This window comes from Hylobates moloch, unplaced genomic scaffold (genome assembly GCF_009828535.3).
Source record: "Hylobates moloch isolate HMO894 unplaced genomic scaffold, HMol_V3 SCAFFOLD_1, whole genome shotgun sequence".
Lineage (NCBI taxonomy): Eukaryota > Metazoa > Chordata > Mammalia > Primates > Hylobatidae > Hylobates > Hylobates moloch.
Window position 1 is genome coordinate 186,348,858 of NW_026652276.1, and position 27,295 is coordinate 186,376,152.

The window sequence follows — 27,295 nt, forward strand, 5'->3', positions numbered from 1 at the left end:
CCACTACTGTCCGGCTAATTTTTGTAGTTTTTGGTAGAGATGAGGTGTCAGCATGTTGGCCAGGCTAGTCTTGAACTCCTGACCTCAGGTGATCCACTTGCCTTGGCCTCACAAAGTGCTGGGATTACAGGCGTGAGCCACCGCGCCTAGCCAAAACTGTCATTTTTATATATAATTTTTTCATTTGCCTTTTTAAAAACTTGAGGCATAGTTTACATACAGTGTAATGTGCAGATCTTATGTGTATTGTTCAATGAGTTTTGGCAAACGTATATACTTTTGAAACTCATATCCTTAAGAGAGCTCAGAAATAAATCCACACTTGACTGGTCAATTGATTTTTGACAAAAGCACTGAAGCAGGACAGTAGGGAAAACTTATAACTATATCATAGATGGTACCAAAACCTTCATATGTCTTAATAACTTTTTCCACAGACAGGTATAAAAATCTTCCCACAGCTTCCCGAAAGCTGCAGTTCCTGGAGTTACAGAAGGACTTAGTAGATGATTTTAGGATACGATTAACACAGGTGATGAAAGAAGAGACTAGAGCTTCCCTTGGCTTTCGATACTGTGCAATTCTTAATGCTGTGAACTACATCTCAACAGTACTAGCAGATTGGGCTGACAATGTTGTGAGTTAATATACTTTTATAATAAGTAATATATTACTAGTTCGAACTATTTTATTAGTACTTTTCAAAATGTTGAATCTACTGCAAGCAAAAATAAACATGCTAGACAGAACCATAGTGCCATAATTAGAAGGTGTAATTAAAATACACATTTTTCTCAATCAAATCTCAAGTAGTTAAATAATCCTGATATTTTAATGTATTTAATCATTGGAAAAGCAAGCAAGCCTTTCATGAAATAGTTGTTTATAGAGTGAACCATACTTGGAAATATTCATGTATGGTAATTGCAATCACAGGAAAAGCTAAGATTAAATAATGATGTCAAAAGCAATCCAGGACTTTAAGGAAAATAAAAGAATAACGTTTAATACCTCTTGAATGTCTTCAAAACATGACAGATTATAAAGAGTCATGAAAATAGGAAGAAACATTTAAAGTTTTAATTGTTTCATACATTAAAAATCTATTTGGCTGGGTGCAGTGGCTCATGCTCTTAATCCCAGCAATTTAGGAGGCTGAGATGGGAGAATTGCTTGAGCCCAGGAGTTGGAGACCAACCTGGGCAACATAGGGAGACCCCATTTCTCCAAAGAATAAAAAATAAAATAAAATTAGCCAGGTGTGGTGGCACATGCCTGTAGTCCGAGCTACCTGGGAGGCTGAGGTGGGAGGATCACTGGAGCCCAGAAATTCATGACCAGCTGTGCAACATAGCCCCTGTCTCTACAAAAAATAAAAATAAGAAACTAACATTTTGTGTATCATATTTTCAAATATATGCAAGAGTAAATAGAATAGGAAAATGAACTTCTGTGGTGTGGCTATCACTCAACTTTTTTTTTTTTTTTTTTTGAGACAGAGTTTTGCTCTTGTTGCCCAGGCTGGAGTGCAATGGTGCGATCTCGGCTCACTGCAACCTCTGTCTCCTGGGTTCAAGGGATTATCCTGCCTCAGCCTCCTGAGTAGCTGGGATTACAGGCACCCGCCACCACACCTGGCTAATTTTTTTGTTTGTTTTTTGTTTTTTTTTTTAGTAGAGACGAGGTTTCACCATGTTGGCCAGGCTGGTCTCAAACTCCTGACCTCAGGTGATCCACCCACTTCTGCCTCCCAAAGTGCTGGGATTATAGGCGTGAGCCACCATGCCCGGCTCACTCAACTTCTTACACCAATTTTGTTTTATTTAAACATCTCTTCTGCCCCCCAATACTTGATTATTTTGAAGCAGATCTCAGATATCATATTTCATGGTAATATTTATATAGAGATATATATATTAGTATTTATTTCTAAAAGGTAAGAACTCTTTAAAAAAAAACAACACTATGATTGTATCTGAAAAAATTAACTGATTTACTGGAAGGTATATTTTAAATAAATCTATAAATAAAAACCTTGGGTCTAGTTAACAAATACCGTAAGACCTTTTCCCTCCAGATTCTACTGACCCTTCCCTTCTCCATGCAGATTCTGACAAGATTTGATCTGCCTAATTATTATTAAGTAAACCTACTGACAGATTCGATATGCCTAAGTATAATTATTAAGTAGTACTTTATTTTTACTGTTTTTAGTAATTCAAGGAATATCCTGGCTATCAGGACTTTTGGCAATCAGATTTTCCAATAGATGCTTCCAAACAAAAGTCTAATTAGCCTTTATATCCTTGACATAGACAGATGAATTCTTTTAGATGTTTTAGATATTAACATAATCTCAGAGGACTTTCAGAACTCCCTTCTTGAACAGGGTGCCCTTAGGTTAAGAATCACTGTTCTGAGATCATTTGTGAGAATACAAAATCAACTTAGGTTTATACCAACTTGGGTGTCCCATAAAGTAAATTTCATGACAGAACGCATAAACAGAGAACTAGGATGACCATGAAATGGTAAAATAGAATAGACATTATTAAATATTAAAGAAACTAACTGTACTGAATAAATCTGATAATGACTGAAAATTTTAATATGAATTATTAAAAATATAAAATATATAATTGTGTCATAAAATGAAAACAGGAAGGTAAACAAGACAAATGCAATTTTAACTAAAGACTTAAATATACTATTAGAATGTGATAGGTAAAGTGAGAATTAAAAAATTGTAAAGTTAAATAATTAGATTGATTAACTGAAGATTAGTGATACATTCCATAGTATAATAGGGAAAAACACAGTTTTCAAGTGTGTCCAGATGAGTCACAAAGATGGACAAGGTAAATTAATTTAAAATTTCTGTACATTATCTTAATGCAATAAAACAAGAAATAAAAGCAGAAACGGAATATATTCAAACATGGACATGTAAAAACATTAAATGCCTGGATTAGGAAGGAAGTCTAGAAAACATGACATTTTAAATTATGAGTTTAGGAATAAAAATTGTAATATACCAATTAGTACACTATATAGTACATTTTGTTATATGTAGAACAAAAATTTATGGTTACTTCTAAAGCACTGTATAGAAGAAAATGTATTCCTCATAATACCTATTTTAATGTGAAAGAAAAAGCCAAACAAAAACCATTTTTATTTAAATTTTAAATAAGCCAAATAAATAGGGGGCAAAAATAAATATAATAAATATACTAATCATGGATATAAACAAGATAAAAATCTGATAAACACAATCATAGTTTATGCTTATCTGTACTCTATCTGGGACTTAGTAATTAGTTAAAGTTTTTTTCCTATAAAAATAACTGAAATCCATGTGCATAATGTCATTCTGCTGAGCAAGGAAAATAAAACAGTTATTTCATAATATGATTATAAGATAGAGGGTAATGATCAATTTGTTTATAAAGTCAGCTAATCAGTCTGGGTGTGGTGGCTCATGCCTGTAATCCCAACACTTTGGGAGGCCGAGGGGTGTGGATCACCTGAGGTCAGGAGTTCGAGACCAGCCTGGCCAACATGGTGAAATCCTGTCTTTACTAAAAATAAAAAAATTAGCCGGGCTTAGTAGCACATGCCTGTAATCCCAGCTACTCAGGAGGCTGAGGCAGAAGAATCGCTTGAACCCGGGAGGCAGAGGTTGCAGTGAGCTGAGAATACCTGGGCAGCAAGAGCGAAACTCTGTCTCAAAAAAAAAATAGAGTCAGTTAATTAGCATACATGCATTCATTTTGTACTTTTATGTGTTGTGTTTCTAATTTAAGTAAGTATTCTCTCAGCACCCCCACAGCTCCATATTCTGCTAAGCGTTTTTAGTAATATGAAACAAATTGTTATTCTTGATTCTTGTGCGAGAATTTTTTCTTCAATGAAATTATTTGTAGAACATCATCAACTGCTTTACTTGGTGCTATAGTCTGTTTAAGAAAGATGGCTGGGCACGATGTCTCACACCTGTAATCCCAACACTGGGAAGCCAAGGTGGTCTGATCGCTTAAGCCCAGGAGTTTGAGACCAGCCTGGGCAACATGGTGAGACCTCATCTCTACAAAAAATACAAAAAATTAGCTGAGCATGGTGGTGTACCCCTGTAGTCCTAGCTGCTTGGGAAGCTAAGGTGGGAGGATCACTTGAGCTCAGGAGTTGGAGACCAGCCTGGGCAGCATAGGGAGACCCTGTCTCTACATAAAATTAAAAAAAAAAATTAACCGGGCATGGCGGGCATGCCCTGTGGTCCCAGCTACTTGGAGGCTGAGGTGGAAAGATTGCTTGAGCCCGGGAGGTTGAGACTGCAGTGAGCCTTCATCACACCACTGCACTCCAGCCTGGGCAACAGAGGGAGACCCTGTCTCCACCCACCAAAAAAAGAAAGATGAATTAGCCATCATCCCTACCCTTAGAAAACGTATAATCTCATGCTGAATTAACTAGGTTCTCTGTCAGCAGAGAAATAAATTTCAGAGTTTATTGTTCAAATTGTGAATGAATTGTGTCCTAGCATGGTTATGATGGTGGAAATCTGGCCGGGTGTGTGGTGGCTCACACCTGTTATCCCAGCACTTTGGGAGGCCAAGGTGGGTGGATCACCTGACGTCAGGAGTTTGAGACCAGCCTGGCCAACATGGTGGAATCCCGTCTTTACTAAAAATACAAAAAATTAGCCAGGCGTGGCCAGGCACACTAGTTCTCACCTATAATCCCAGCACTTTGGGAGGCCGAGGTGGGCGGATCACCTGAGGTCAGGAGTTTGAGACCAGCCTGGCCAAGATGGTGAAACCCCATCTCTACTAAAAATACAAAAATTAGCCAGGCATGGTGGTGGGCGCCCGTAGTCCCAGCTACTCGGGAGGTTGAGACAGGAGAATTGCATGAACCTGGGAGGTGAAGGTTGCTGTGAGCTGAGATTGTGCCACTGCACTCCAGCCTGGGCGACAGAGCAAGACTCTGTCTCAAAAAAAAAAAAAAAGCCAGGCTTGGTAGCGGGCGCCTATAATCCCAGCTACTCAGGAGGCTGAGGCAGGAGAATTGCTTGAACCGGGAGGCAGGGGTTGCAGTGAGCCAAGAGTGCGCCATTGCACTCCAACCTGGGCGACAAGAGCAAAACTCCGTCTCAAAAAAAAAAAAAATCTATATGATGCAAATTCTGTCTTAACCTCAAACATTCTTTAATCCTATTCACAGTCCTTCAGCCAGTGAATACTGTATAAGTAAAAATTATTAAAGCTTTTGTATTGCATAATTAGAAAAAGGAAAAAGAATGGACAGAATTCACTTTCCATTTGTTTCAGGTTGTCTACTGATAACTGTCTGCCTGTTGCCAGATTGTGCCAAGCCTGAAATAAGCAGCCATTCAGAATTAGGAATTTTTCAGTTGTAGGTGACAGGTATCAGATTCAAACTGGCCTAAGTTGGGGTGTGGGGTGAGATATGGGAGGTGAGGAATTTAACTTTCTAAAAGGATTAGGCATGGCTGTTCTAAAGTTGTCCATTTCTGGTTTTGTTCTGAGGCAGGCTCTGGACGTGTGGCCACAGGTGGTTCCAGGCTCACATGGTCCTTCTGCAATCTCAAAAGAAGAGTGCTGCTTCTCTGATAGTTGCAGCAGAAATACCAAGGTGCCTCTCATATGTCCATCTCTGAACAATCACTAGTGCAGCCAGGGCATGGTATTACCAAGTTATGTGTGCATCCCTGGCACCAAAGGATAGGGCTGACACCACCTAAGTTGTCTCAGATTGGGGAATTGGTTCCCCAAAGGAAAATTGGGCTACTGTTAAAAGGGGAAAAGTTGCCATGTAAAAGTAGTTGATGCCCATGACACATTGCCATGCAAAAAGATATGGGGCCAGGGCACGGGAGGAGAGGGGGAGATGGGGAGAGACAGAGATGATTTAGGTTCATGTTGGGTAGTCTGAATTTTACTAGTAAATGTATAAAAAAATTAACCACCAGATTTTATGGTTTGTTCATTATCCATGAAATCTTTGGGAGAATTCTAAATGGCTTTTGGTTTTTAAAATTTTAGTTTGTTTTATTTCAAGAACTTTGAAAGAAAAGCAACTGAAAATTCTTAAGCAAACATTTCAAGGGTAGCCAAATGTTTTTTATTTTGTTTTTTTTTGAAACAAGAGTCTCACTTTGTCACCCAGGCTGGATTGCAGTGGTGTGATCTTGGCTCACTCCAACTTCTGCCTCCCAGGTTCAAGTGATTCTTCTGCCTCAGCTTTCTGAGTAGCTGGGATTACAGGCGCCCGCCACCATGCCCGACTAACTTTTGTATTTTTAGTAGAGATGGGGTTTCACCATGTTGGTCAGGCTGATCTTGAACCTCAGACCCCAAGTGATCTGCCACCCCGGGCTCCCAAAATGCTGGGTTTACAGGCGTGAGCCACTGTGCCAGGCCATCAAGGGAAGCCAAATGTTTGATGACCTTAATATGGCTTATGATGTGTTCATGGCCTAATGCTATTCAGTTTTAGAGAAAAAAAAATAACCTTGGCAAGGTGATTTATTTAGTCCTCTGTTAATTGTATTTTGGAAAAATAAAATTTAAGACCTTCATAATCTTATGCTTAAATGCTTATTGATAGTGTCATTTAAAAATTATTTTTAATTTTATTTAAAACAAGGCCAGGCATGGTGGCTCATACCTATAATCTCAGCACTTTGAGAAGCCAAAGCCATCGGATCACCTGAGGTCAGGAGTTAAAGATCAGCCTGGCCAACATGGTGATACCCCATCTCTACTAAAAGTACAAAAATTAGCCAGGTATGGTGGCGCTTGCCTGTAGTCCCAGCTACTCGGGAGGCTGACGCAGGAGAATCACTTGAACCAGGGAGGGTAGATTGCAGTGAGCCAAGATTGCTCCATTTCACTCCAGCCTGAGGGACAGAGTGAGACTCCGTCTGAAAAAATAAAAAATAAAAAATTAAAAAAAACAAGTAGATAGTGTCATTTTTTTGTTGTCATTTTTTGAGACGGGGTTTTGCTCTTGTCGCCCAGGCTAGAGTGCAGTGGCACGATCTCGGCTCACTGCAACCTCTGCCTCCTGGATTCAAGCAATTCTTCTGCCTCAGCATCCCGAGTAGCTGGGATTACAGGCTTCTGCCACCATGTCCAGGTAATTTTTGTATTTTTAGTAGAGATGGTGTTTCACTATGTTGGCCAGGCTGGTCTCGAACTCCTGACCTCAGGTGATCCACCTGTGTCAGCCTCCCAAAGTGCTGAGATTACAGGCATGAGCCACCACGCCTGGCTGATAGTGTCATTTATTTTAAGTTCATGATTACCGTACACAGAAGTTGAAAGAAAAATATTTTTCACCATATGTAATCCATGTGATAGAAAATTCAAAAGCCACAAAACTGTATATATTGAAAATATATAGTGAAAATAAGTCTTAATTCTAATCTTCCCTAAAGCCAATCACTTTGATCAATTTCTTGTATATACTACTAAAGCTATTTATATAAATACTGGTGTGTGTATGTCAACGTGTGGTAACATACTATGCAAACTCTTCTGCTTTTTCCGGTTAACAATCTATCTTGAGATTGTTCCATTTCAGAATAGTTTAACATTGACTAGTGGGAATGTAACATGGTACAGTTGCTGTGGAAAACAGTATGGCAGTTCCTCAAACTGTTTTTTTGTTTTCTGAGATGAGATCTCGTTCTTCGCCCAGGCTGCAGTGCAGTGGCACAATCTCGGCTCACTGCAATCTCTGCTTCCTGGGCTCCAGCAGTCTTCCCATCTCAGCCTCCTGAGTAGCTGGGACTACAGGTCTGTGGCCACCACACTCAGCTAATTTTTAATTTTTTTCTAGAGATAAGGTCTCACTATAAAACGATTCTCTGGCCTCAGCCTCTTAAAGCGCTGGCACTATAGGCATGAGCTACCATGCCCAGCCTTTCAAACTGTTAAAACATAGACTTACCATAAGATCCAGCAATTCTACTCTTCAGTACGTACCAAGAGAAATGAAACATATGTCCACATAAAAACTTGTACTGCCAGGCTTGGTGACTCACGCCTGTAATCCCAGCACTTTGGGAGGCCGAGGTGGGCGGATCATGAGGTCAGGAGTTTGAGACCAGTCTGACCAACATGGTGAAACACCATCTCTACGAAAATTACAAAAAAAAAAAAAAAAAAAAAATTAGCCGGGTGTGCTGGCACACGCCTGTAATCCCAGGTACTCAGGAGGCTGAGGCAGGAGAATCACTTGAACCCGGGAGGTGGAGATTGCAGTCAGCCAAGATCACCCTACTGCACTCCAGCCTGGGCGACAGAGCGAGATTCCGTCTCAAAACAAAAAACAAAAAAACCAAACACAAAAAAAACTTGTACAAAAATGTTCACAGCAGCATTTATTCATAATAGACAAAAAGTAGAAACTACCCAAATGTCCACCAGCTGATGAATGGATAAATAAAATGTGGTCTATCTATATAATTGAATATTATCTGGCAATGTAAAAAAATGAAGTGCTGATACGTTTTACAATATGGATAGACCTTGAAAATGTACTGAAAGACAGTCACAACCAACCATACGTTGTATGATTCCATTTATATGAAATGTCCAGAATAGGCAAATCCATTGAGACAGAAAGTCGATTAGTGGTTGCCTATGATTTGAGGGAGTGGGGAGACAGTATTGAAGGATAACAGCTAAGAGTGAGGGCTTTTCTTGGAGAGTAATGAAAATGTTCTAAAATTGTGATAGATATACAACTGAATGTATAAAAAAATCATTGAATTATACACTATTATTAGTTTTGAGATGGAGTCTCACTCTGTCGCCCAGGCTGGAGTGCGGAGGCATGATCTCGGCTCACTGCAACTTCCACCTTCCAGGTTCAAGCTAGGATTACAGGCACATGCCACTACACCCGGCTAATTTTTGTATTTTTAGTAGAGATGGGATTTCACCATGTTGGCCAGGATGGTTTCGAACTCCTGACCTCAGGTGATCCACCCACCTCAGCCTCCCAAAGTGCTGGGATTACAGGCATGAGCCACTGCACCCGGCCGAATTATACACTTTAAATGGGTGAATTGTATGATATATGAATTCTATTTCAAGCTGTTAAAAAAAAAGTATGTTAATGTGTTAACATGTTTTTGCTTTCAGTTCTTTCTACAACTTCAACAGGCTGCACTGGAGGTGTTTGCAGAGAATAATACTCTGAGTAAATTGCAGCTGGGACAGCTAGCCTCTATGGAGAGCTCTGTCTTTGATGACATGATTAACCTCTTAGAGCGTTTAAAGCATGATATGTTGACCCGTCAAGTAGACCACGTTTTTAGAGAAGTTAAAGATGCTGCAAAATTGTATAAAAAAGAAAGGTATGTCCTCTATGTAAGTCAGCTCTTAACACCAGTTTGGTAAAAGTTAAAGATGATAGTATATGTGGTCAGATTTCCAAGGTGTCTAGATAGAACCCGGTTTGGCCTTATGTACTTTAAACTTTATTTTTGATGGAAATATTTCTAAAGTATGTTCTCTTGGACATTTTTTTTTTTTTTTGAGACAGTCCTACTCTGTCACCCAGGCTGGAGTGCAGTTGCACGATTTTGGCTCATTGCAACTCTGCCTTAGAGGTTCAAGTTATCTTCCCACCTCAGCCTCCCAAGTAGCCAGGACTACAGGCATGCACCACCACGCCCGGCTAATTTTTGTATTTTTAGTAGAGACTTGGTTTCACATTTTGGGCAGGCTGATCTCCAACTCCTGACCTCAGGTGATCCACCTGCCTCAGCCTCCCAAAGTGCTAGGATTACAGGTGTGAGCCACCACACCTGGCTGACATTCTTAATCAGAATAAACTGATTATAATTTGTAAATATATCAATAGGATAGTGTGTGATCTGGGGTTGAATAGCCTAACCTGTCTCCCATTTTGCAAAGTAAAGTGCACCTGTGGTACTCTGCATACTTTTGTTGTGGTTTATCCCACTACCATTCACTGTGAACACCTGTGTTACTTTCATCCTTGATAGCAAGCAGTATCTTTTTGTTCTAGCATAGTCCCTGCCACAGAGAGTGCTTAAAATTCGTTTATTAGTCCTGTTTTTACTGAAAATTAGAGCATAATATTAGCTGATGTCTTAATTAAAATGCTAAAATCAGGCTGGGTGCAGTGGCTCACACCTGTAATCCCAGCACTTTGAGAGGCCAAGGCGGGCAGATCACTTGAGGGCAGGAATTCGAAACTAGTCTGGCCAACATGGTGAAACCCTGTCTCTACTACAAAGATTAGCTGGGCATGGTGGTGGGCACCTGTAATCCCAGCTACTTGGGAGGGTGAGACACAAGAATTGCTTGTACCCTGCGGCTCTAGCCTGGCCAACAGAGCGAGACTCTGTCTCAAAAACAAAAACAAAAACAAAAAAACCTACATAAATAAAATGCAAAAATTAAGTGACATTTTAAATTGTAATTGCTTTATATCAGTAATTCACATATTAAAATTTGGGGATATTCTGGATATATCCCCATATTAAAGAGTATTTGAGAATGAAAATATAAATACAGGTACATTTATTTTCTGATAGAGCTTTTAATGTTAGGCTGTATATTTTTTCTTACCCAAAATGCCCTAGGACGGAACACTTCTTCAAATTTAAAATGATTTAAAAACTTGAAAAATACAAACTGATGAAAATTTTTTGGTAAAAATGTGTTTTTTCCAGATGGTTGTCTTTGCCGTCTCAGTCAGAGCAGGCAGTGATGTCCCTGTCCAGTTCGGCTTGCCCGTTGCTGCTGACGTTACGAGACCATTTACTTCAGTTGGAGCAGCAGCTTTGTTGCTCCTTATTTAAAATTTTCTGGCAAATGCTTGTAGAGAAGCTGGATGTATACATCTACCAAGAAGTAAGTAAGAATAGACTGTTTTTGGGCTGTGATAATAAAGACAACTGTTATATGAATTATTCTTTGTTTCAGATAATTCTTGCTAATCACTTCAATGAAGGAGGAGCAGCCCAGCTGCAGTTCGATATGACTCGGAATCTTTTCCCTTTGTTTTCTCACTATTGCAAGAGGCCAGAAAATTATTTTAAACAGTAAGCTCAACATTTAACAATTAATATTAATGTATCAAATTGTTACAGGAGGCTAACTCCTTTTAACTTTAGGATTCTGGAGATGTTTGGGTGGGATAAGATCAGTTGAAATTTTAAAACGTTGTCTATCTACTGTATGCTTACAGCACAATGGGGAAACCAAAATGATAGATGTGACCCATGACCTCAAAAAGTTTCAGAACTAGATATAAATTATATGTTGGGTTTTGTTTTCTAGTATTTGGTTTAATGCTTCTAGTTGCTTAGTTAGTTACTGGAGAAATAAATAGAAAATGAAAACAAGTACAGTTGTGCCCTATTCACTAAATATAAGAAATTACAGGGCCAGGCGTGGTGGCTCACACCTGTAATCCCAACACTTTGGGAGGCCGAGGTAGGCAGATCACAAGGTCAGGAGATCAAGACCATCCTGGCTAACATGGTGATACCCCATCTCTACTAAAAATACGAAAAAAAAAAAATTAGCCAGGCGTGGTGGTGGGCACCTGTAGCCCCACCTACTTGGGAGGCTGAGGCAGGAGAATGATGTGAACCCAGGAGGTGGAGATTGCAGTGAGCCAAGACTCTGTCTCAAAAAAAAAAAAAAAAAATTACAAATATGTTTAATACCTACTAGGCCAGGCCTGACAGAAATTTGTTTCCTTAAACATTTGACATTAATTTTGGTTCTAAATATAATTATAGTTTCAGAATTTGTTGATCTAAAATTTATAGGCCACGCATAGTAGCCCACATCTGTAATCCCAGTACTTTGGGAGGCAGAGGTGGGAGAATTGCTTGAGGCCAGGTGTTTGAGACCAGCCTGGGCAACATAGCAAGACTCCATCTCTACAAAAAGTATTAAAATGAACAAACAAACAAAAAAAGCCAGGTGTGGAGGTGTGGACCTGTAGTCCTAGCTACTTGAGAGGCAGAGGCCGAGGCTGTAGTGAGCTATGATTGTGCAGTTGTACTCCAGCCTAGGTGACATAGCAAGACCATGTCTCAAAAAAAAAAAGTAAAATTTAAATTATGTTTGTGTTTTGTGAGGTTATAAAGCATTCCTTTTAAACTTATAAAATGAAAGCTTATGTTTACATGTTTCATAGGACTGTTTTTAAAATTTATTTTAATGTTCTTTCTGCTGCTTTCATTTTATCCCTTATTTTTGTCTTTTCCCATATTCTAATCTACCTAAAGTTATAGCTATATTTAATAGTGTTAATATTAAGTATCGTATTTAGGGAAATAATGGATACATATTGAAATAGGGATCCTATTACCTTATAGTAATCTAGAGAAATAGCACCTCTGCACCTGTGTAGTCTTACCATGTTAAAAGAACCAAATAATAAATCCATAAATATTTTTATAGAGAACATGTGGACCAGCAGTGCAGAGAAGCTGTTTAGGATTCTCAAAATTATAATATAATTGATGCAGATAATGGAGATCTCATTTCTCTCCTTTGTTTTCCCTAAACAGTATAAAAGAAGCCTGTATTGTTTTGAATTTGAACGTCGGTTCTGCACTACTCCTGAAAGATGTACTGCAGTCAGCTTCAGGGCAGCTTCCTGCCACAGCAGCATTAAATGAAGTTGGAATTTACAAACTGGCTCAACAAGATGTTGAGATTTTACTTAATTTGAGGACAAATTGGCCTAATACTGGAAAATAATGTCTTTCAGAAAAAGGTTTTTTTGGTTTTTGTTTCTAAGAAAGAGGAAGCCAATTGGATTTCAAGTTATATGATGAAATTCTGAATTAATGAAACTGGAAAACTTTATAGAATTACTTATTATCTTGGATTTATGGTGTTATTAAAATGCTGACCATATTTCCTTCATCCTCTTGTTCCTAAGGAAACAAAAACAGAAAACGAAACAATGAAAACTCATTCTATTTACAAGTATAAATGCTGAGTATGTCTGTTGAAGACAAGAGCAGAGATATTAAATTATAACCAACTTTCAATTTCCTGTGCTAATTAAAGGAAATTCTGTTGTGGATAATCAAACATAGCCAATAAATTTTTTTAAAACTCCCTTTGAATGCATATTTGTAATTGAGGCACCTGTATCTAGTTTGGGAATTCACTATATTTCCGTAAGAAAACTGGCAGGGCATAGTGTCTCATGCCCTTAATCCCAGCACTTTGGGAGGCTGAGGTAGGAGGATCGCTTGAGGCAGGAGTGCGAAACCATCCTGGCCAACATGTCAAGACCCTGATGCATGCCTGTAGTTGTAGCTACTTGAGAGGCTGAGGTGGGAGGCTAGCTCGAGCCCAGGAGGTCAAGACTACAGTGAGCTGTGATTGTGACACTGCACAGCAACCTGGGCAAGCGAACAAGACCCTGTCTCTAAAGAAAAAAACAAAACACATTGTGATGGTGAATAAGGTAGGATTGTTCTTCATTTCTCACAAATGTCCTCCTATTTTAAATGCTTCCTAGTTTCATTCTGTGTGACAGTGGGCAACCCTTTCTTTCTGGATGAAACATTTCAGGCCATGGCACTCTGACTCAAACATTCCCATGTTGTAGGGAATGTAATTAAACATTTTTATTATTTATGTAACTGATGAGACAAAAATCTCAAAAGTTTTTTTTTTCTTGTAACTTTTCCTTGACCTTGGGCTGTATTCAATAATAGTTTCTTGACTAATAAAATCTCAGAGTAAAACTTCTTAAAAAATTGAACTAGATTCCCTGGAAACTTTCTACAGCTATTAAATTTTATTCCAATGGTTTTTCTCTGACTTAGCAGTGGGTTAGTACTTTTAATCCTGTAATATCTCAAAATCTAAAATTATCAGACTAACATGCAGCCTATGCTACTGATAAACATTTACTTTGTGATAATTTTGAGGAAATATTTTGAGATAAATTCTATTAGTATGTATTTTATAGAGAGTTTCCAGCTAGTGTGTTGAGCTCAAAATGTTTCTGTTAGTTGTCCTAGCATATTGGTGCTTCTTCACCTCATCCTTTGAGAATTGCTGGGGCTTCCTATTTCGAATGGAGCTGGCTGGGCACAGCCCATTACATGCCTGTAATCCCAGCACTATGGGAGGCTGAGGCAGTGGATCACTTGAGATCAGGAGTTTGAGACCAGCCTGGCCAACATGATGAAACCCTGACTCTACTCAAAATACAAAAAATTAGCTGGGTGTGGTGATGCACATCTGTAAACCCAGCTACAGGGAAGCTGAGGCAGGAGAATCACTTGAACCCAGAAGGTGGAGGTTGCAGTGAGCCGAGATATTGCCACTGCACTCCAGCCTGGGCAACAAAGCAAGACTCCATCTCAGGAAAAAAAAAAAAAAAAAAAAAAGAATGGAGCTGCCTCTGGAACTTCCTCTCTAACCCCACCATTTTCCCTCCTATTCCCGAGCTTAGGGACATTACCATCAGCCTTCCCTGTCCTCACTTTCCAGTCAGCTGAAAGTTTCAAGGGAACAAAATATTTCTTTCAAAAGATAGGAACCTATTTTAAAGGTATTAATTGTGCTTCAAAATCATGCCACCTTATTAAAATATTTGTCACTTAAAAATAAACTTACACTTCCTCCTTGAATTTATCCAAAGTTATTATATGTCCATCATCTTGTAAATCTTCATCTTCGGTGCACAGACCCAGGGTTTTTAGGGCTGTAAAATAATGAGAAGAAATGAGTGAGAATTTTACAAAGTGAGAAGTATTTTCTGCTAGAAAAAATTGTGGAATGACCACAAACTATTACTTCAATTTGTAGAATGTACTGACCTTCTTTATACTGCACAAATGATATGGTGCCTCTGCCTGAGGAGTCCATCATCTCAAACATAGCCACAATGTTAGAGTTATCCATAAAGAAAGGAAATGCTACGCCTGTTACTTTTGCAATTCTCAGTCGTTCCAATAGAGATATTAAATATTCTCTTGGTTTTTCTGCAAAAGAATAGTTCCAGCTCTTTCTGATACAAAATTAAAATATGTTGCAAATAGAAGTAGTCATTTAACAATTATTAAACAGCTATAGCAAAGGCACTGTACTAGGCACTGGGGACACAGGCCTTACTTTTCATGACACAGTCCAGCAAGAAGGTAGGACATTGAACACTTAAATGATTACATATACAAATGCCCTATCTCAGATGATTGAATAGAAAACTATAGTGACTGGACCTGGGCATTTTTTAGAAAAACTCCCCAAGTGACTATAAGTTGCAGACAGGGTTGAAAACCAAAAAGATAGAGGGAACAGCATAATACAGGGAATAATTGATAAGATATAAATAATAGGCCAGGCATGGTGGCTCATGCCTGTAATCTCAGCACTTTGGGAGGCCGAGGAGGGCGGATCACCTGAGGTTGGGAGTTCGAGACCAGCCTGACCAACATGGAGAAATCCCATCTCTAGTAAAAATACAAAGCTAGCCGGGCGTGGTGGTGCATGCCTGTAATCCCAGCTACTCGGGAGGCTGAGGCAGGAGAATCGCTTGAACCTGGGAGGCGGAGGTTGCAGTGAGCCGAGAACACGCCACTGCACTCCAGCCTGGGCAACAGAGCAAGACTCTGTCTCAAAAAAAAAAAAAAAAAAAAAAATATATATATATATATATATATATATACACACACACACACACACACACACATATATAAATATATATATATATAAAATAAAAACAAAGACTGATAAATATGGTCCTCTAGGAAGCGTATGTACTCATTTCTAACAAAGCAATTTGGATATTCTGTAGTTTAAGCAATTTTAAAAATAAAAAATCACGATCAACTCACTTCAGAAATAATGCAGAACAATCATGATGAAAAGCCAAAAAGAGTAGTGATAGAGCAGTTTGGATGGTATATACCACTCCTGCTGCTTGACGATTTTATCATTTCAATCTTAAGCTTTACTCTTACTTTTTTTTTTTTTTAAGTTAGAGACAGGATCTTGCTATGTTGCCCAGACCAGTCTCGAGCTCCTGGGCTCAAGCAGTCCTCCCACCTTGGCCTCCCAAAATGCTGGGATTTATAGGCATGAGCCACCATGCTTGGCCAACTCATATTTTCTTTAAAAAATTTAAGTTACGGCTGGGCACGGTGGCTCACGCCTGTAATCCCAGCACTTTGGGACGCCGAGGCGGGTGGATCATGAGGTTGGGAGATCGAGACCATCCTGGCTACCACAGTGAAACCCCATCTCTACTGAAAACACAAAAACTTAGCCGGGTGTGGTGGCGGGTGCCTGTAGTCCCCGCTACTCGGAAGGCTGAGGCAGGAGAATGGTGTGAACCCGGGAGGCGGAGCTTGCAGTGAGCTGAGATTACGCCACTGCACTCCAGCCTGGGTGACGGAGCAAGACTCCGTCTCAAAAAAAAAAAAAAAAAAATTTAAGTTACATCATTACTGAGAATTTCATGTTTATAAAAGTAGACAGAAAAGTAAAATGAACCCATCACCAACTTCAACTGTTAAAATTTGTGGCCAATTTCACTATAGCCCTATCCACATCAATCTGTGAGGAACAAAGTTAATCTTGTTTGTGCCCTAATTGAAGAGGACTGACAATTAACAGCATAAACAATAGCCCAAACCATCTCAGTTGGTTCATTTTACACAATTCTGACTGAAAAGGTTAAGCAAACTTTCCACTCAATTCAGTGCCAAAACCATTGCACCAGATCAGCTGCAGACAAAAAAGCACAGCTTTCAGTGGAAAATTTTAAATGTGGGATCAAAATCCTGAAGCAATTCTTCAAAGAATTGTTAACAGGAGATGAAATGTAGTTCTACAGTGTCATCCTAAAGACAAACCCAATCAAAGTAATGGCTACCAACAGGTGACATGGTCCAGTCAAAGCACAAGTCGACCAGTCAAGAGTAAAGGTCATGGCAACACTTTTTTGGGATGCTCAAGGCATTTTGCTTGTTGAATTTTTGGAGTCCCAAAGAGTGATAGCATCTGCTTATTATGAGAATGTTTTGAGAAAGTTAGCCAAAGCTTTAGTTTAAAAAAGCCCAGGAAAATTTCACCAGAAAGTCTTTCTCTACCAACACAATGCTCCTGCTCATTCCTCTCATGGAACAGGGCAATTTTACAAGAATTTCAATGGGAAATCATTAGCATCCATCTTCCAGTCCTGATTTAGCTTTTGACTTTTTTGTTTCCTGATCTTAAAAAAATCTTTAAAGGGCACCCATTTTTCTTTAATGATATAAAAAAGACTGCATTGACATGGTTAAATTCCCAGGGCCCTCAAGAGTTCTTTAGGGATGGACTAAATGGCTGGTATCGTTGTTTACAAAAGTATCTTGAATTTGATAGAGCTTATGTTGAGAAATAATTTTTAATCTTTTAATTCCATTTTCCATGAACTTTTTGAAGTCCCCTAACATGTATTTTTTCATGGTGAGAACACTTAACAATCTACTCTCTCAGCAATTTTCAAATATAAAATATATTATTAACTGTAGTCACCATGATATACAGTAGATCTCTTGAACTTATTCCTCTTCTGTCTGAAATTTTGTATCCTTTGGCCAACATCTCCCCAATCCCCCCACCCTCCAGCTCTTGAGCATCATTTTACTTTTTATGAGTTTGACTTTTTCAGATTCCACATATAGTTAAGACCATGAGGTATTCTTCTGTGCCTGATTTACTTCACTTAATGTTTTCTAGGCTCATCCATGTTGTTGCAAATGACAGGATGTCCATCTTTTTTGTAAGACTGAATAGTATTTCATTGTTTATATATCACATTTTATTTATCCATTCATCCATGGACACTTAGGCTGATTCTATATAGTGGCTATTGTGAATAGTGCTGCGATGAATACAAGTGCAGGTATTTCTTCAACATACTGATTTCATTTCCTGTGGATATATACCCAGTGGTGGGAATGCAGATAAGTTCTGTTTAACTTTTTGAGAAACCGCCATATTGTTTTCCATAATGGTTGTACTAATTCACAATCCCACCAGTAGTGTACTAGGGTTCCCTTTTCTCCACATCCTTGCCAATACTTGAAATCTTTCATCTTTCGTTAGTGTTTTAGAGATGGGATCTCATTATGTTGCTCAGGCTGGTCTTGAACTCCTGGACCCAAGTGATCCTCCTGACTCGGCCTCCTGAGTAGCTGGGACTACAGACATGTGCCATCGTGCTCAACTATCTTTTGTTTTTTGATAATAGCCTTTCTAACAGGTGTGAGGTGATATCTCATTGTGGTTTTAATTTGCATTCCCCTGATTAGTGATACTGAGCATTTTTTCATATACCTGTTGGGCATTTCTATATCTTCTATGGAAAAATGTCTATTTATGTCCTTTGCCCGTTAAAATTTTTTTTTTTTTAACGTTGAGATCTTACATGTTTTGGATATTAACCCCTTATCAGACATATAGTTTGCAAATATATTCTCCCATTGCATAGGTTGTCTCTTCACTCAGATTATGTTTCTAAATCTTTTAATTTATAGGTTTCCACTCCATCTTTTTCATCCCTGGGAATTTATGTGTTGAAACCAGAAGTAGACTTTTAAATCTAATATTGTGCCTTACTTGTACCATTTGGCCCTAGCAATTAATAGGCTACTAAAGGCAGGCACATTTTGTATGAAGTCTTCTGTTTCTTCTTCTTGGACCATATATCAAATTCAGAAACTGGAAAAAGGCCAAGTTTGAATTTCAACTCACTACATTTCATTTTAAGGCTTGAATAAGTAAATAATGCTAATGGAACTTGGTGTACCCACTTTGATGAAAATCCAAACCAGGCTTATTGTATATCCTTTAGGCTGCATGGGATGTTACAATGTTTATGTTTGGAGACTACAATTTATACTCTACCTGCTTTTAAAAATGTTTTGAAAATGATCACAACATATATACAATAAAAACAGAACCTTTTTAAAACATGAAAGGAAGAGCCAAATGTTACTAAACACCTATGTTACATAAATGTCAGCTGATATAAAAAACAATTCTTCAAGGGATACAACGTTCAGGTTCAACATCTTAATCATAATAGCTAACTGAGCCCTTACTATATGCCTGATACTGTGTGAAGCATTTTCTATGGATCATTTCATTTACTCCTCAAAACAGTCACTTGCTCAAGGCCACACAGCCAGTATGAATCCAGGCAATGTGCTTCTAAAGCTTGCAGACTTTACCACACTCTACTAAAATATGGGAAGCATCTTCAATGGTGAAATCTAGTCAGTTGTGATGGTCTCTACTGAGTTTTTTCTCAATAGCTTTCAAATTCATTTTACTCTACTACTCCCACAGCAATCTCTCTCATTTGGGTTACTATTAATATAATTGTCTAATTTTATTAAAGCCATCCCCTAAAAATTCATATTCCCTCCTTATACAGCATAGAATTGTCACTGGGAAATGGCAGCATAGCCAGCAACCATATATACACACACACACGCATATGTACACACATATATATACCGTGTATATATATATACACATATACACAGTACATATAAACAAATATATGTACTCTATTAGTATGTTTTCGTGCTGCTGATAAAGACATACCTGAGACTGAGTAATTTATACAGGAAAAAGGGTTTAATGGACTTACAGTTCCACATGGCTGGGGAGGCCTCACAGTCATGGCAGAAGGCACAGAGGAGCAAGTCATGTCTTACATGGATGGCAGCAAGCAAAGAGAGACCTTGTGCAGGGAAACTCCCTTTTTTTTTTTTTTTTGCGATGGAGTCTCACTCTGTCGCCCAGACTGGAGTGCAGTGGCGCAATCTTGGCTGACTGCAAGCTCCATCTCCCAGGTTCATGCCATTCTCCTGCCTCCGCCTCCCAAGTAGGTGGGATTACAGGCGCCCGCCACCATGCCTGGCTAATTTTTTGTATATTTTTAGGAGAGAGATTTCACTGTGTTAGCCAGGATGGTCTTGATCTCCTGACCTCGTGATCTGCCCGCCTCAGCCTCCCAAAGTGCTGGGATTATAGGCGTGAGCCACTGCGCCCAGCCGCAAACTCCCATTTTTAAAACCATCAGATCAGGTCAGGCGTAGTGGCTCACACCTGTAACTTCAGCACTTTGGGAGGCCAAGGAGGGTGGATTACCTGAGGTCAGGAGTTCAAGACCAGCCTGGCCAACAAGGTGAAACCCTATCTCTACTAAAAAAAAAAAAAAAAAAATACAAAAAATTAGCCAGGCATGGTGGTACATGTCTGCAATCCCAGCTACTCAGGAGGCTGAGGCAGGAGAATCGCTTGAAACCAGGAGGTGGGGGTTGCAGTGAGCCAAGATCATGCCATTGCACTCCAGCCTGGGCAGCAAGAGCAAAACTCCGTCTCAAAAAAAAAAAACGTGGCCATCAGATCTCGAGACTTATTCACTATCACAAGAACAGCATGGGAAAGACTCAGCCCTGTGATTCAATTACCTCCCACTGGGTCCCTCGCACAATGTGTGGGAATTCAAGATGAGATGTGGGCAGGGATACAGCCAAACCATATCATATACATAAATACATATATGCATACATATATATATTTTTTTGAGATGAAGTCTCACTTTGTCACCCAGGCTGGAGTGCAGTGGTGCAATCTTGGCTTACTGTAACCTTTGCCTCCCAGGTTCAAGTGATTCTCCTGCCTCAGCCTCCCAAGTAGCTGGGATTACAGGCAGCCGCCACCATGCCCAGCTAATTTTTGTAACAGCCAGCAATTACATTTCCCAATATACCCTAGCTGAGGCAAGTTTTTCCTACCAAATTATTTCAGGTCAGGTCAGGTCTTGCTGTTAAGTGACTTATGAAACTGTTGGTTTTCAGAGCTTTCAGAATTTTGGAATTGAGAATGGGGGACTGCATACCTGTTTCCTCAATAGTAATTGCCCAATTAAACTGTCTAGTCTTATTTTCTGCAACTCCTCCGTAATTCCAAGGTTTTCAAATTGGGACACATGTCATAATACCAGGGGCTTCAGCCGGGCACGGTGGTTCATGCCTGTAATCCCAGCACTTTGGGAGGCCGAGGCGGGAGGATCACCTGAGGTCGGGAGTTCGAGACCAGCCTGACCAACATGGAGAAACCCCGTCTCTACCAAAAATACAAAAATTAGCCAGGCGTGGTGGCACATGCCTGTCATTTCAGCTACTAGGGAGGCTGAGGCAGGAGAATTGCTTGAACCTGGGAGGCGGAGGTTGCGGTGAGCCGAGATCACGCCATTGCACTCCAGCTTGGGCAGCAAGAGCAAAACTCCATCCCAAAAAAAAAAAAAAATACAAGGGGCTTCACAAAGACACAGGATAAAGCTAGTGCATCTTTCTAAGCATCAATCATACCTTGGTGAGTAATATAAAACATTTATATTAAGAAATAGGTATATCTACAGAAGAACAGATCTCATGAATTTTTAGGACAAAACAAATGACTTCAAAGAAACTTCTTATGCCACATCAGGCTAAGGTCCTAGACACTGAATGGACAAGTCCTTTCTCCTCTGCCATTAGGAGGACTCAGGCAGGAAACTTCAACAGCACTGCATACATACTCTGCATGCCAGCCCACCCCTTCTTTAGCTTCATTACCTTCTTATTCTGGCTCAGTGTTTCCGTACCTATGGTTTCCTCTCCCCAACTTTGGTGTTTATAAAGATATTTTAAGGAATTCTCATTATTATTATTATTATTATTATTATTATTATTATTATTATTATTATTATTATTGAGATGGATTCTCGCTCTGTCACCCAGGCTGGAGTGCAGTAGCATGATCTCAGCTTACTGCAAGCTCCGCCTCCCTGGTTCACACCATTCTTCTGCCTCAGCCTCCTGAATAGCTCGGACTACAGGTGCCCGCCACCACACTTGGTTCACTTTTTTGTATTTTTAAGAGATGGAGTTTCACCATGTTAGCCAGGATGGCCTTGATCTCCTGACCTCATGATCCGCCCGCCTTGGCCTCCCAAAGTGCTGGGATTACAGGTGTGAGCCACCGCGCCTAGCCGGAATTCTGATTATTAAAGATGGTACCCAGCCAGATGCAGTGATTTACACCTGTAATCCAAGCACTTTGGGAGGTCAAGGAGAGAGGATCACTTGAGGTCAGGAGTTCGAGACCAGCTTGGAAAACATGGCAAAACCCTGTCTCTACTAAAAATACAAAAGTTAGCTGGGCATGGTGGTTTGCACCTGTAATCCCAGCTACTCTGGAGGCTGAGGCATGAGAATCACTTGAACCCCGGAGGTGGAGATTGCAGTGAGCCAAGATGTGCCACTGTACCCCAGCCTGGGCGACAGGGCAAAACTCCGTCTTAAAAAAAAAAAAAAAGAAAAGGGATACCCATGTCTCAATTTTAAAAAACAGCGACACTATTTATGTGATAGGTATATAATTAATGTATGAGTATTCCCAGACTTCCCTTCCACTAAAGAGAATTTTGTCTTTACCTGCTTAGGTTCTTTCCCCCCATAATGCCTTCTACCGGAAAATTCTGGTTTTGCCAGATGGGTGCAAGGCTTTTTGTGCTGGAGGAAAAAAAGAATCTTCAAGATGCTAAATTGATTGACAATAAAGAGCTGAGAAAAATGTGCAAGATAGGGAGGAGACAGAAGAGTTGGATGGGCTGAGTGTCATGGATTTGGAACCTGATAGGCTCTGCAGCTGCTGTGGAGAATACAGCTGAGAACAAGGAGGAAGGACTTTTGAGCAGTTTTACTGTGGATTATGAGTTAAAGTCTTTTTGATTCCTTTCAAATTACTCTTGATTGCTGGAATGACTGTGCTGCTTTGAGTGTGATTCTGTGTTGCGACCGAGATGGCCAAACGGAGGCCTCTGTTTGTGTGTATTATAACTGTTTGAGATTCTCAGAGACTATCAGGAAGTTCACGCAGATCAGGTAAGTGGGCTCATGTTGTGACTCAGAAAAATTAAGTTTTCATTCAGTTGACCCATTGGCTGCCATGGTGCTTTTGTCTTTTCAATTTTTTTTTTTTCTTGAGGCAGAGTCTTGTTCTGTCACCCAGGCTGGAAGTGCAGTGGTGCAATCTCAGCTCACTGCAACCTCTGCCTCCGGGTTCAAGCGATTCTCTTGCCTCAGCCTCCCGAATAACTGATTACAAGCATGCACCACTACACCTAATTTTGTATTTTTAGTAGAGACAGCATTTCAATGTGCCACCACATCTGGATAATTTTGTATTTTTAGTAGAGATGGTTTTTCACCACGTTGGCCAGGCTGGTCTCGAACTCCTCATCTCAAGTGATCTACCTGCCTTGGCCTCCCAAAGTGCTGGGATTATAGGCATGAGCCACCATCCCCAGCCTGTCTTTTTAAATTGTTTTTGTTGTTCATATCATGTTTAAGATAGCCATATTCAGGATAATCGAAGGTTCCAGTTGGCCTGGGACAGTCCTAGTTTACCATGTTGTCCTGGCATAATTATTAATAGTACCTATTTTCACTCAAAATATCCCTGGTTTGGATGATAACTCATACAGTCATCTTACCCATAAAGAACCACTAACGAAGACAGGAAATTTAAGTATAAGTCAGTGAGGAGCATCAAAATAACAATTTGGTAAATTCTCAAGAGAATCTGCAGATTCATAAATTGCATTCTTCTGATAAAAATTATATAACATATCAAGATGTAAAGAAAATTAGGGAATCAAGCCAAGATGTCCAATATCCAATAATAATTCCAGAAAGTTATAGGTAAGGAAAATAAGAAAAATACTTCCTAGACCTGAAAGAAAAATGTCTCCAAATTTAGTAAGACCATAAAGTACCTAGAGCACAATACATTAACAGCAAGAACAACAAAACCATTCCAAGGCATATAAATATTTAGGACACCAGGGATAAGATAAAAAGACAATCCTAAAAGGTTTCCAGAAAGAATAAACTAGCCTCATACTCAGATCAAGAATCTGATGACATATGACATCAGAATTCTTCAGAGCAACCTGAGAAATTAGAAGACAATGGAGCAATGCCTTAAAAATTCTGAGGGCAATATGTTCCAACTTAAAATTGTATCCACTCTTATTTTATTTTATGAGACAGAGTCTCACTCTGTTGCCCAGGCTGGAGTGCCACAGTGAAATCTCGGCTCACTGTAACCTCCACTTCCCAGGTTCAAGTGATTCTCCTGCCACAGTCTCCCGAGTAGCTGGGACTACAGGCACATGCCACCATGCCTGGCTAATTTTTGTATTTTTAGTAGAGACGTGGTTTCACCATGTTGTCCAGGCTGGTCTCGAACTCCTGACCTCAAGTGATCCACCCGCCTTGGCCTCTCAAAGTGTTGGGAGGTGTGCACAGCCTCCACTCTAAATAAAGTTTTAATAGAGTCCACTCCATGCACAGCATCCACTCTATTAAAGTTTTGAATGTAGGAACTCACATTTTTATATATGTGTGTTCCCAAAATCTTTACCCCTCAAAGCACGCTCTCTCAGGAAGCCACTAAAGGATACGCTCCGCAAGAAGAAAGCGGTAAAGCAAGAATGAGGGATTGCTGGCCGTGCCATAAAACAGGCTCCGAACACTAGATAGGCGGGGAGTCGTCTTAGGATCAGAGTGAGGGGAAGCCGTGAATAACCACCGTGTAGCTATCAGTCCAGACTGGAGCAGGAAGACATAGAGCTGGGAGTATGGGGGTCGGGTGGTGGTGGTGAGGGTAATTACCCAATGAATGCAAATGTAATGAGAGGAGAGCTGTACTGTGGCAAAAGAGGGTACGGATGAATTAGTGATGATCAGACAAATTTAAGCCAAAAATATAAATATATTATTAACCAGGGAAAACAACAAAGGAAATATAATCAGCATAGTATAAGGATTATAGATACTTGCCTAATAATATTAAAAATTCTGAATACTGAGGATATCAAAATTGTGATCTAAATTTATCTGGAAGATGGGTGTGAGTGGGAACAGGTATACGAAGTGTGTGTTTAAGACAGGCACATTTTCATCTTCCACAGCATAAAGCTAGTATCTAACCTAGAGGGAAAAACATTAAGCCGCAGCATTATAGGCCTGTTATTTAGAAATCTCAAGATAAATGGCAAAGAATATTGCTAGAAGAGTTGAAATTATTCTGTGCAGAAGCTGGGGATAGCAACAGGAATGCTGCTGTTATTCTAAGCTTTGGAGTACTTTTCAATTTTTAAACCCCATACATCCACTTCAATAAAAATGAAATTTAAAAATAAGTGTTGACAAATATTTTATATAATGAATGTAACATAATATATCCCTTGTTACGATGAAGAAAATTAACATTTGTCTTTATTAAAAAAATTTTTTTTGAGATGGTGTCTTACTCTGTCACCTGGCTTGAGTAACAATCTCGGCTCAATGCAACCTCCACCTCCCAGGTTCACTTGATCTCCCACATCAGCCTCTTGAGTAGCTGGGATTATAGGCACATACCACCACGTGCAGCTAATTTTTTGTATTTCTGATAGAGATGAGGTTTTGCTATGTTGCCCAGGCTGGTCTATGAACTCCTGAAGTCAAGCGATCTGCCCACCACAGCCTCCCAGAATGTTGGGATTACAGGTGTGAGTCACCTCCCTTAAGGAGCTTCATGAGTAGCTGGGATTACAGGCATGCACTACCACACCTGGCTAATTTTTTGTGTTTTTAGTAGAGACGAGGTTTCACCATGTTGGTCAGGCTGGTCTCAAACTCCTGACCTCAAGTGATCCTCCCACTTCGGCCTCCCAAAGTGCTGGGATTACAGGCCTGAGCCACTTCTCCTAGTCTATTTTTTTATTTTTAATTTTTGAGATAGAATCTCGCTCTGTCTCCCAGGCTGGAGTGCAGTGGCGCCAGTGCCTGGCTTTTTTTTTTTTTTTTTTTTTTAAATATTTGTTTTAATACTTTAAAACAACTAGCAAGAACTTTATCTCCTATACATGATATTGGTTGGGTGTTTTTTGGCAAAGTTGGAAAGTTTGGTATTTCCATTTCCTTATACAGAAGCAAATGGAAAATTTTGGCATTTTGGACGCTTCATATGGAGGTCGGCAAATTACAATTCTGCACCCTGGGGAGGACATAAAACCATTTTCACCTTAATATAACTTAAATGACACACCACTCCCAAATTACAAAACGATTCAAATTTTGTAGGGGGTTCAGATGTGTAAAAAAATGTCAGGAAAAGCGATCCCCGCTAGAACATCTTCCATCCTACCCTATCAATTGTTTAGTTGCCAGATTAAAAACATTGGCCGCGCGCGGTGGCTAACGCCTAGAATCCCAGCACTTTGAGGCGCCGAGGCGTGCAGATCACCTGAGGTCAGGAGTTCGAGACCAGCCTGACCAACATATGAAACCCTGTCACTACTAAAAATACAAAAATCAGCCGGGCGTGGTGGCGGGCGCCTGTAATCTCAGCCACTCAGGAGGCTGAGGCAGGAGAATCGCTTGAACCCGGGAGGTGGAAGTTGCAGTGAAATGAGACCACGCCATTGTACTCCAGCCTGAGGGACTGTTTTATTGAAGGCCGCAGAGTTAATCAACAGCAGAAGGGCTCACGTGGCTGGGAGGCAGTGGAAAGCGAGTGTGTAAGAGGGGGTTTCGTGAGGGAAGCGAACTCCACATGGAGGGATGGCTGTACCGGGGCATGGGGGCCCTTACCTGGCCGAAAGAAAAGGAGGGCGCTGGTGAGGTAGCTAACCAGCTCCTTGATCCGATGCTTTTCCAAATACTCCGCGGCTTGGAGCTCCCTGCTGCTGGTCTCCATCGCTCCGCGTCCCGCTGTTGCTAGGCGACTGCCTGGCGTCTCAGCCGTGCGACTCCATCTCCGTCTACCTGGCGCGGTCACGTGACACGCCTGACTCCCCTGTGGCTGCGACCGGACCCGGAATTTCTAGAGCTCACAGTTCAGGGCAAGCCTGGGGCATGTAGCAGGGCAGAGAGGGCAGGTGCGGTGTGGACCAACATCACTGTCCGCGATCCAGGCTGAGGGCTGGGCCCAAGTGCCTTTTTCCATTTCTCTCTCTAGCACTTAGCTCGGTACTTGTTGATCCAATGATTAACAAGGCTTGAAGTGCTGGCATCACAACTCAGCATGAACTAATAACAGAAGGAACTCGTGCAGTTTTGAGGGTGCCCAGTGGAAAGTTCTTTTTATTATTATTATTTAAGACCTTTATTAACAGCTGCTTTCAGTTTGTTGACTTTTTT

At 40.2% G+C, this 27,295-nt stretch overlaps 2 protein-coding genes across 5 annotated transcripts in view; one reads left to right on the plus strand and one right to left on the minus strand.

Annotated features, from left to right (window-relative positions):
- The window catches only part of RINT1 (RAD50 interactor 1), a 39,268-nt gene extending 26,114 nt beyond the window's left edge, over positions 1-13,154 (plus strand). Inside the window, 5 exon segments of the mRNA XM_032761335.2 lie at positions 438-637; positions 9,177-9,391; positions 10,739-10,919; positions 10,992-11,110; positions 12,596-13,154. Of these exon segments, the coding sequence (XP_032617226.1) occupies positions 438-637; positions 9,177-9,391; positions 10,739-10,919; positions 10,992-11,110; positions 12,596-12,788 (908 nt within the window). The 3' untranslated portion in view covers positions 12,789-13,154.
- On the minus strand, positions 10,468-27,064 carry EFCAB10 (EF-hand calcium binding domain 10). Of its 4 annotated transcripts, none has more exons than XM_058425704.1 (5): positions 26,747-27,037; positions 14,876-15,040; positions 14,673-14,760; positions 12,906-12,967; positions 10,468-10,909 (listed from the first exon to the last, which is right to left on the minus strand). In XM_058425704.1, exons 1-4 carry the CDS (start codon positions 26,850-26,852, stop codon positions 12,931-12,933), a joined length of 396 nt encoding a protein of 131 aa, XP_058281687.1. In that variant the 5' UTR covers positions 26,853-27,037; the 3' UTR covers positions 10,468-10,909; positions 12,906-12,930. The 4 variants fall into 4 exon arrangements, with proteins under 4 accessions (XP_058281687.1, XP_032617230.1, XP_032617227.1 ...); XM_032761339.2 differs by having other exon boundaries at positions 12,944-12,967; positions 26,747-27,033; XM_032761336.2 differs by lacking the exon at positions 12,906-12,967 and having other exon boundaries at positions 26,747-27,039.
- Positions 27,065-27,295: the final 231 nt, after the last annotated feature.

Coding starts and splice junctions, on each gene's coding strand:
- EFCAB10 (XM_032761336.2), bottom strand. CDS start 26,852: ATGGAGACCAGCAGCAGGGAGCTCCAAGCCGCGGAGTATTTGGAAAAG. Junction 14,761..14,875: donor ATTTGTGCAGTATAAAGAAG/GTCAGTACATTC, acceptor ATTATTTTACAG/CCCTAAAAACCCTGGGTCTG. Junction 10,910..14,672: donor GATAAATTCAAGGAGGAAGT/GTAAGTTTATTT, acceptor ACTTCTTGGTAG/ATGTATACATCCAGCTTCTC.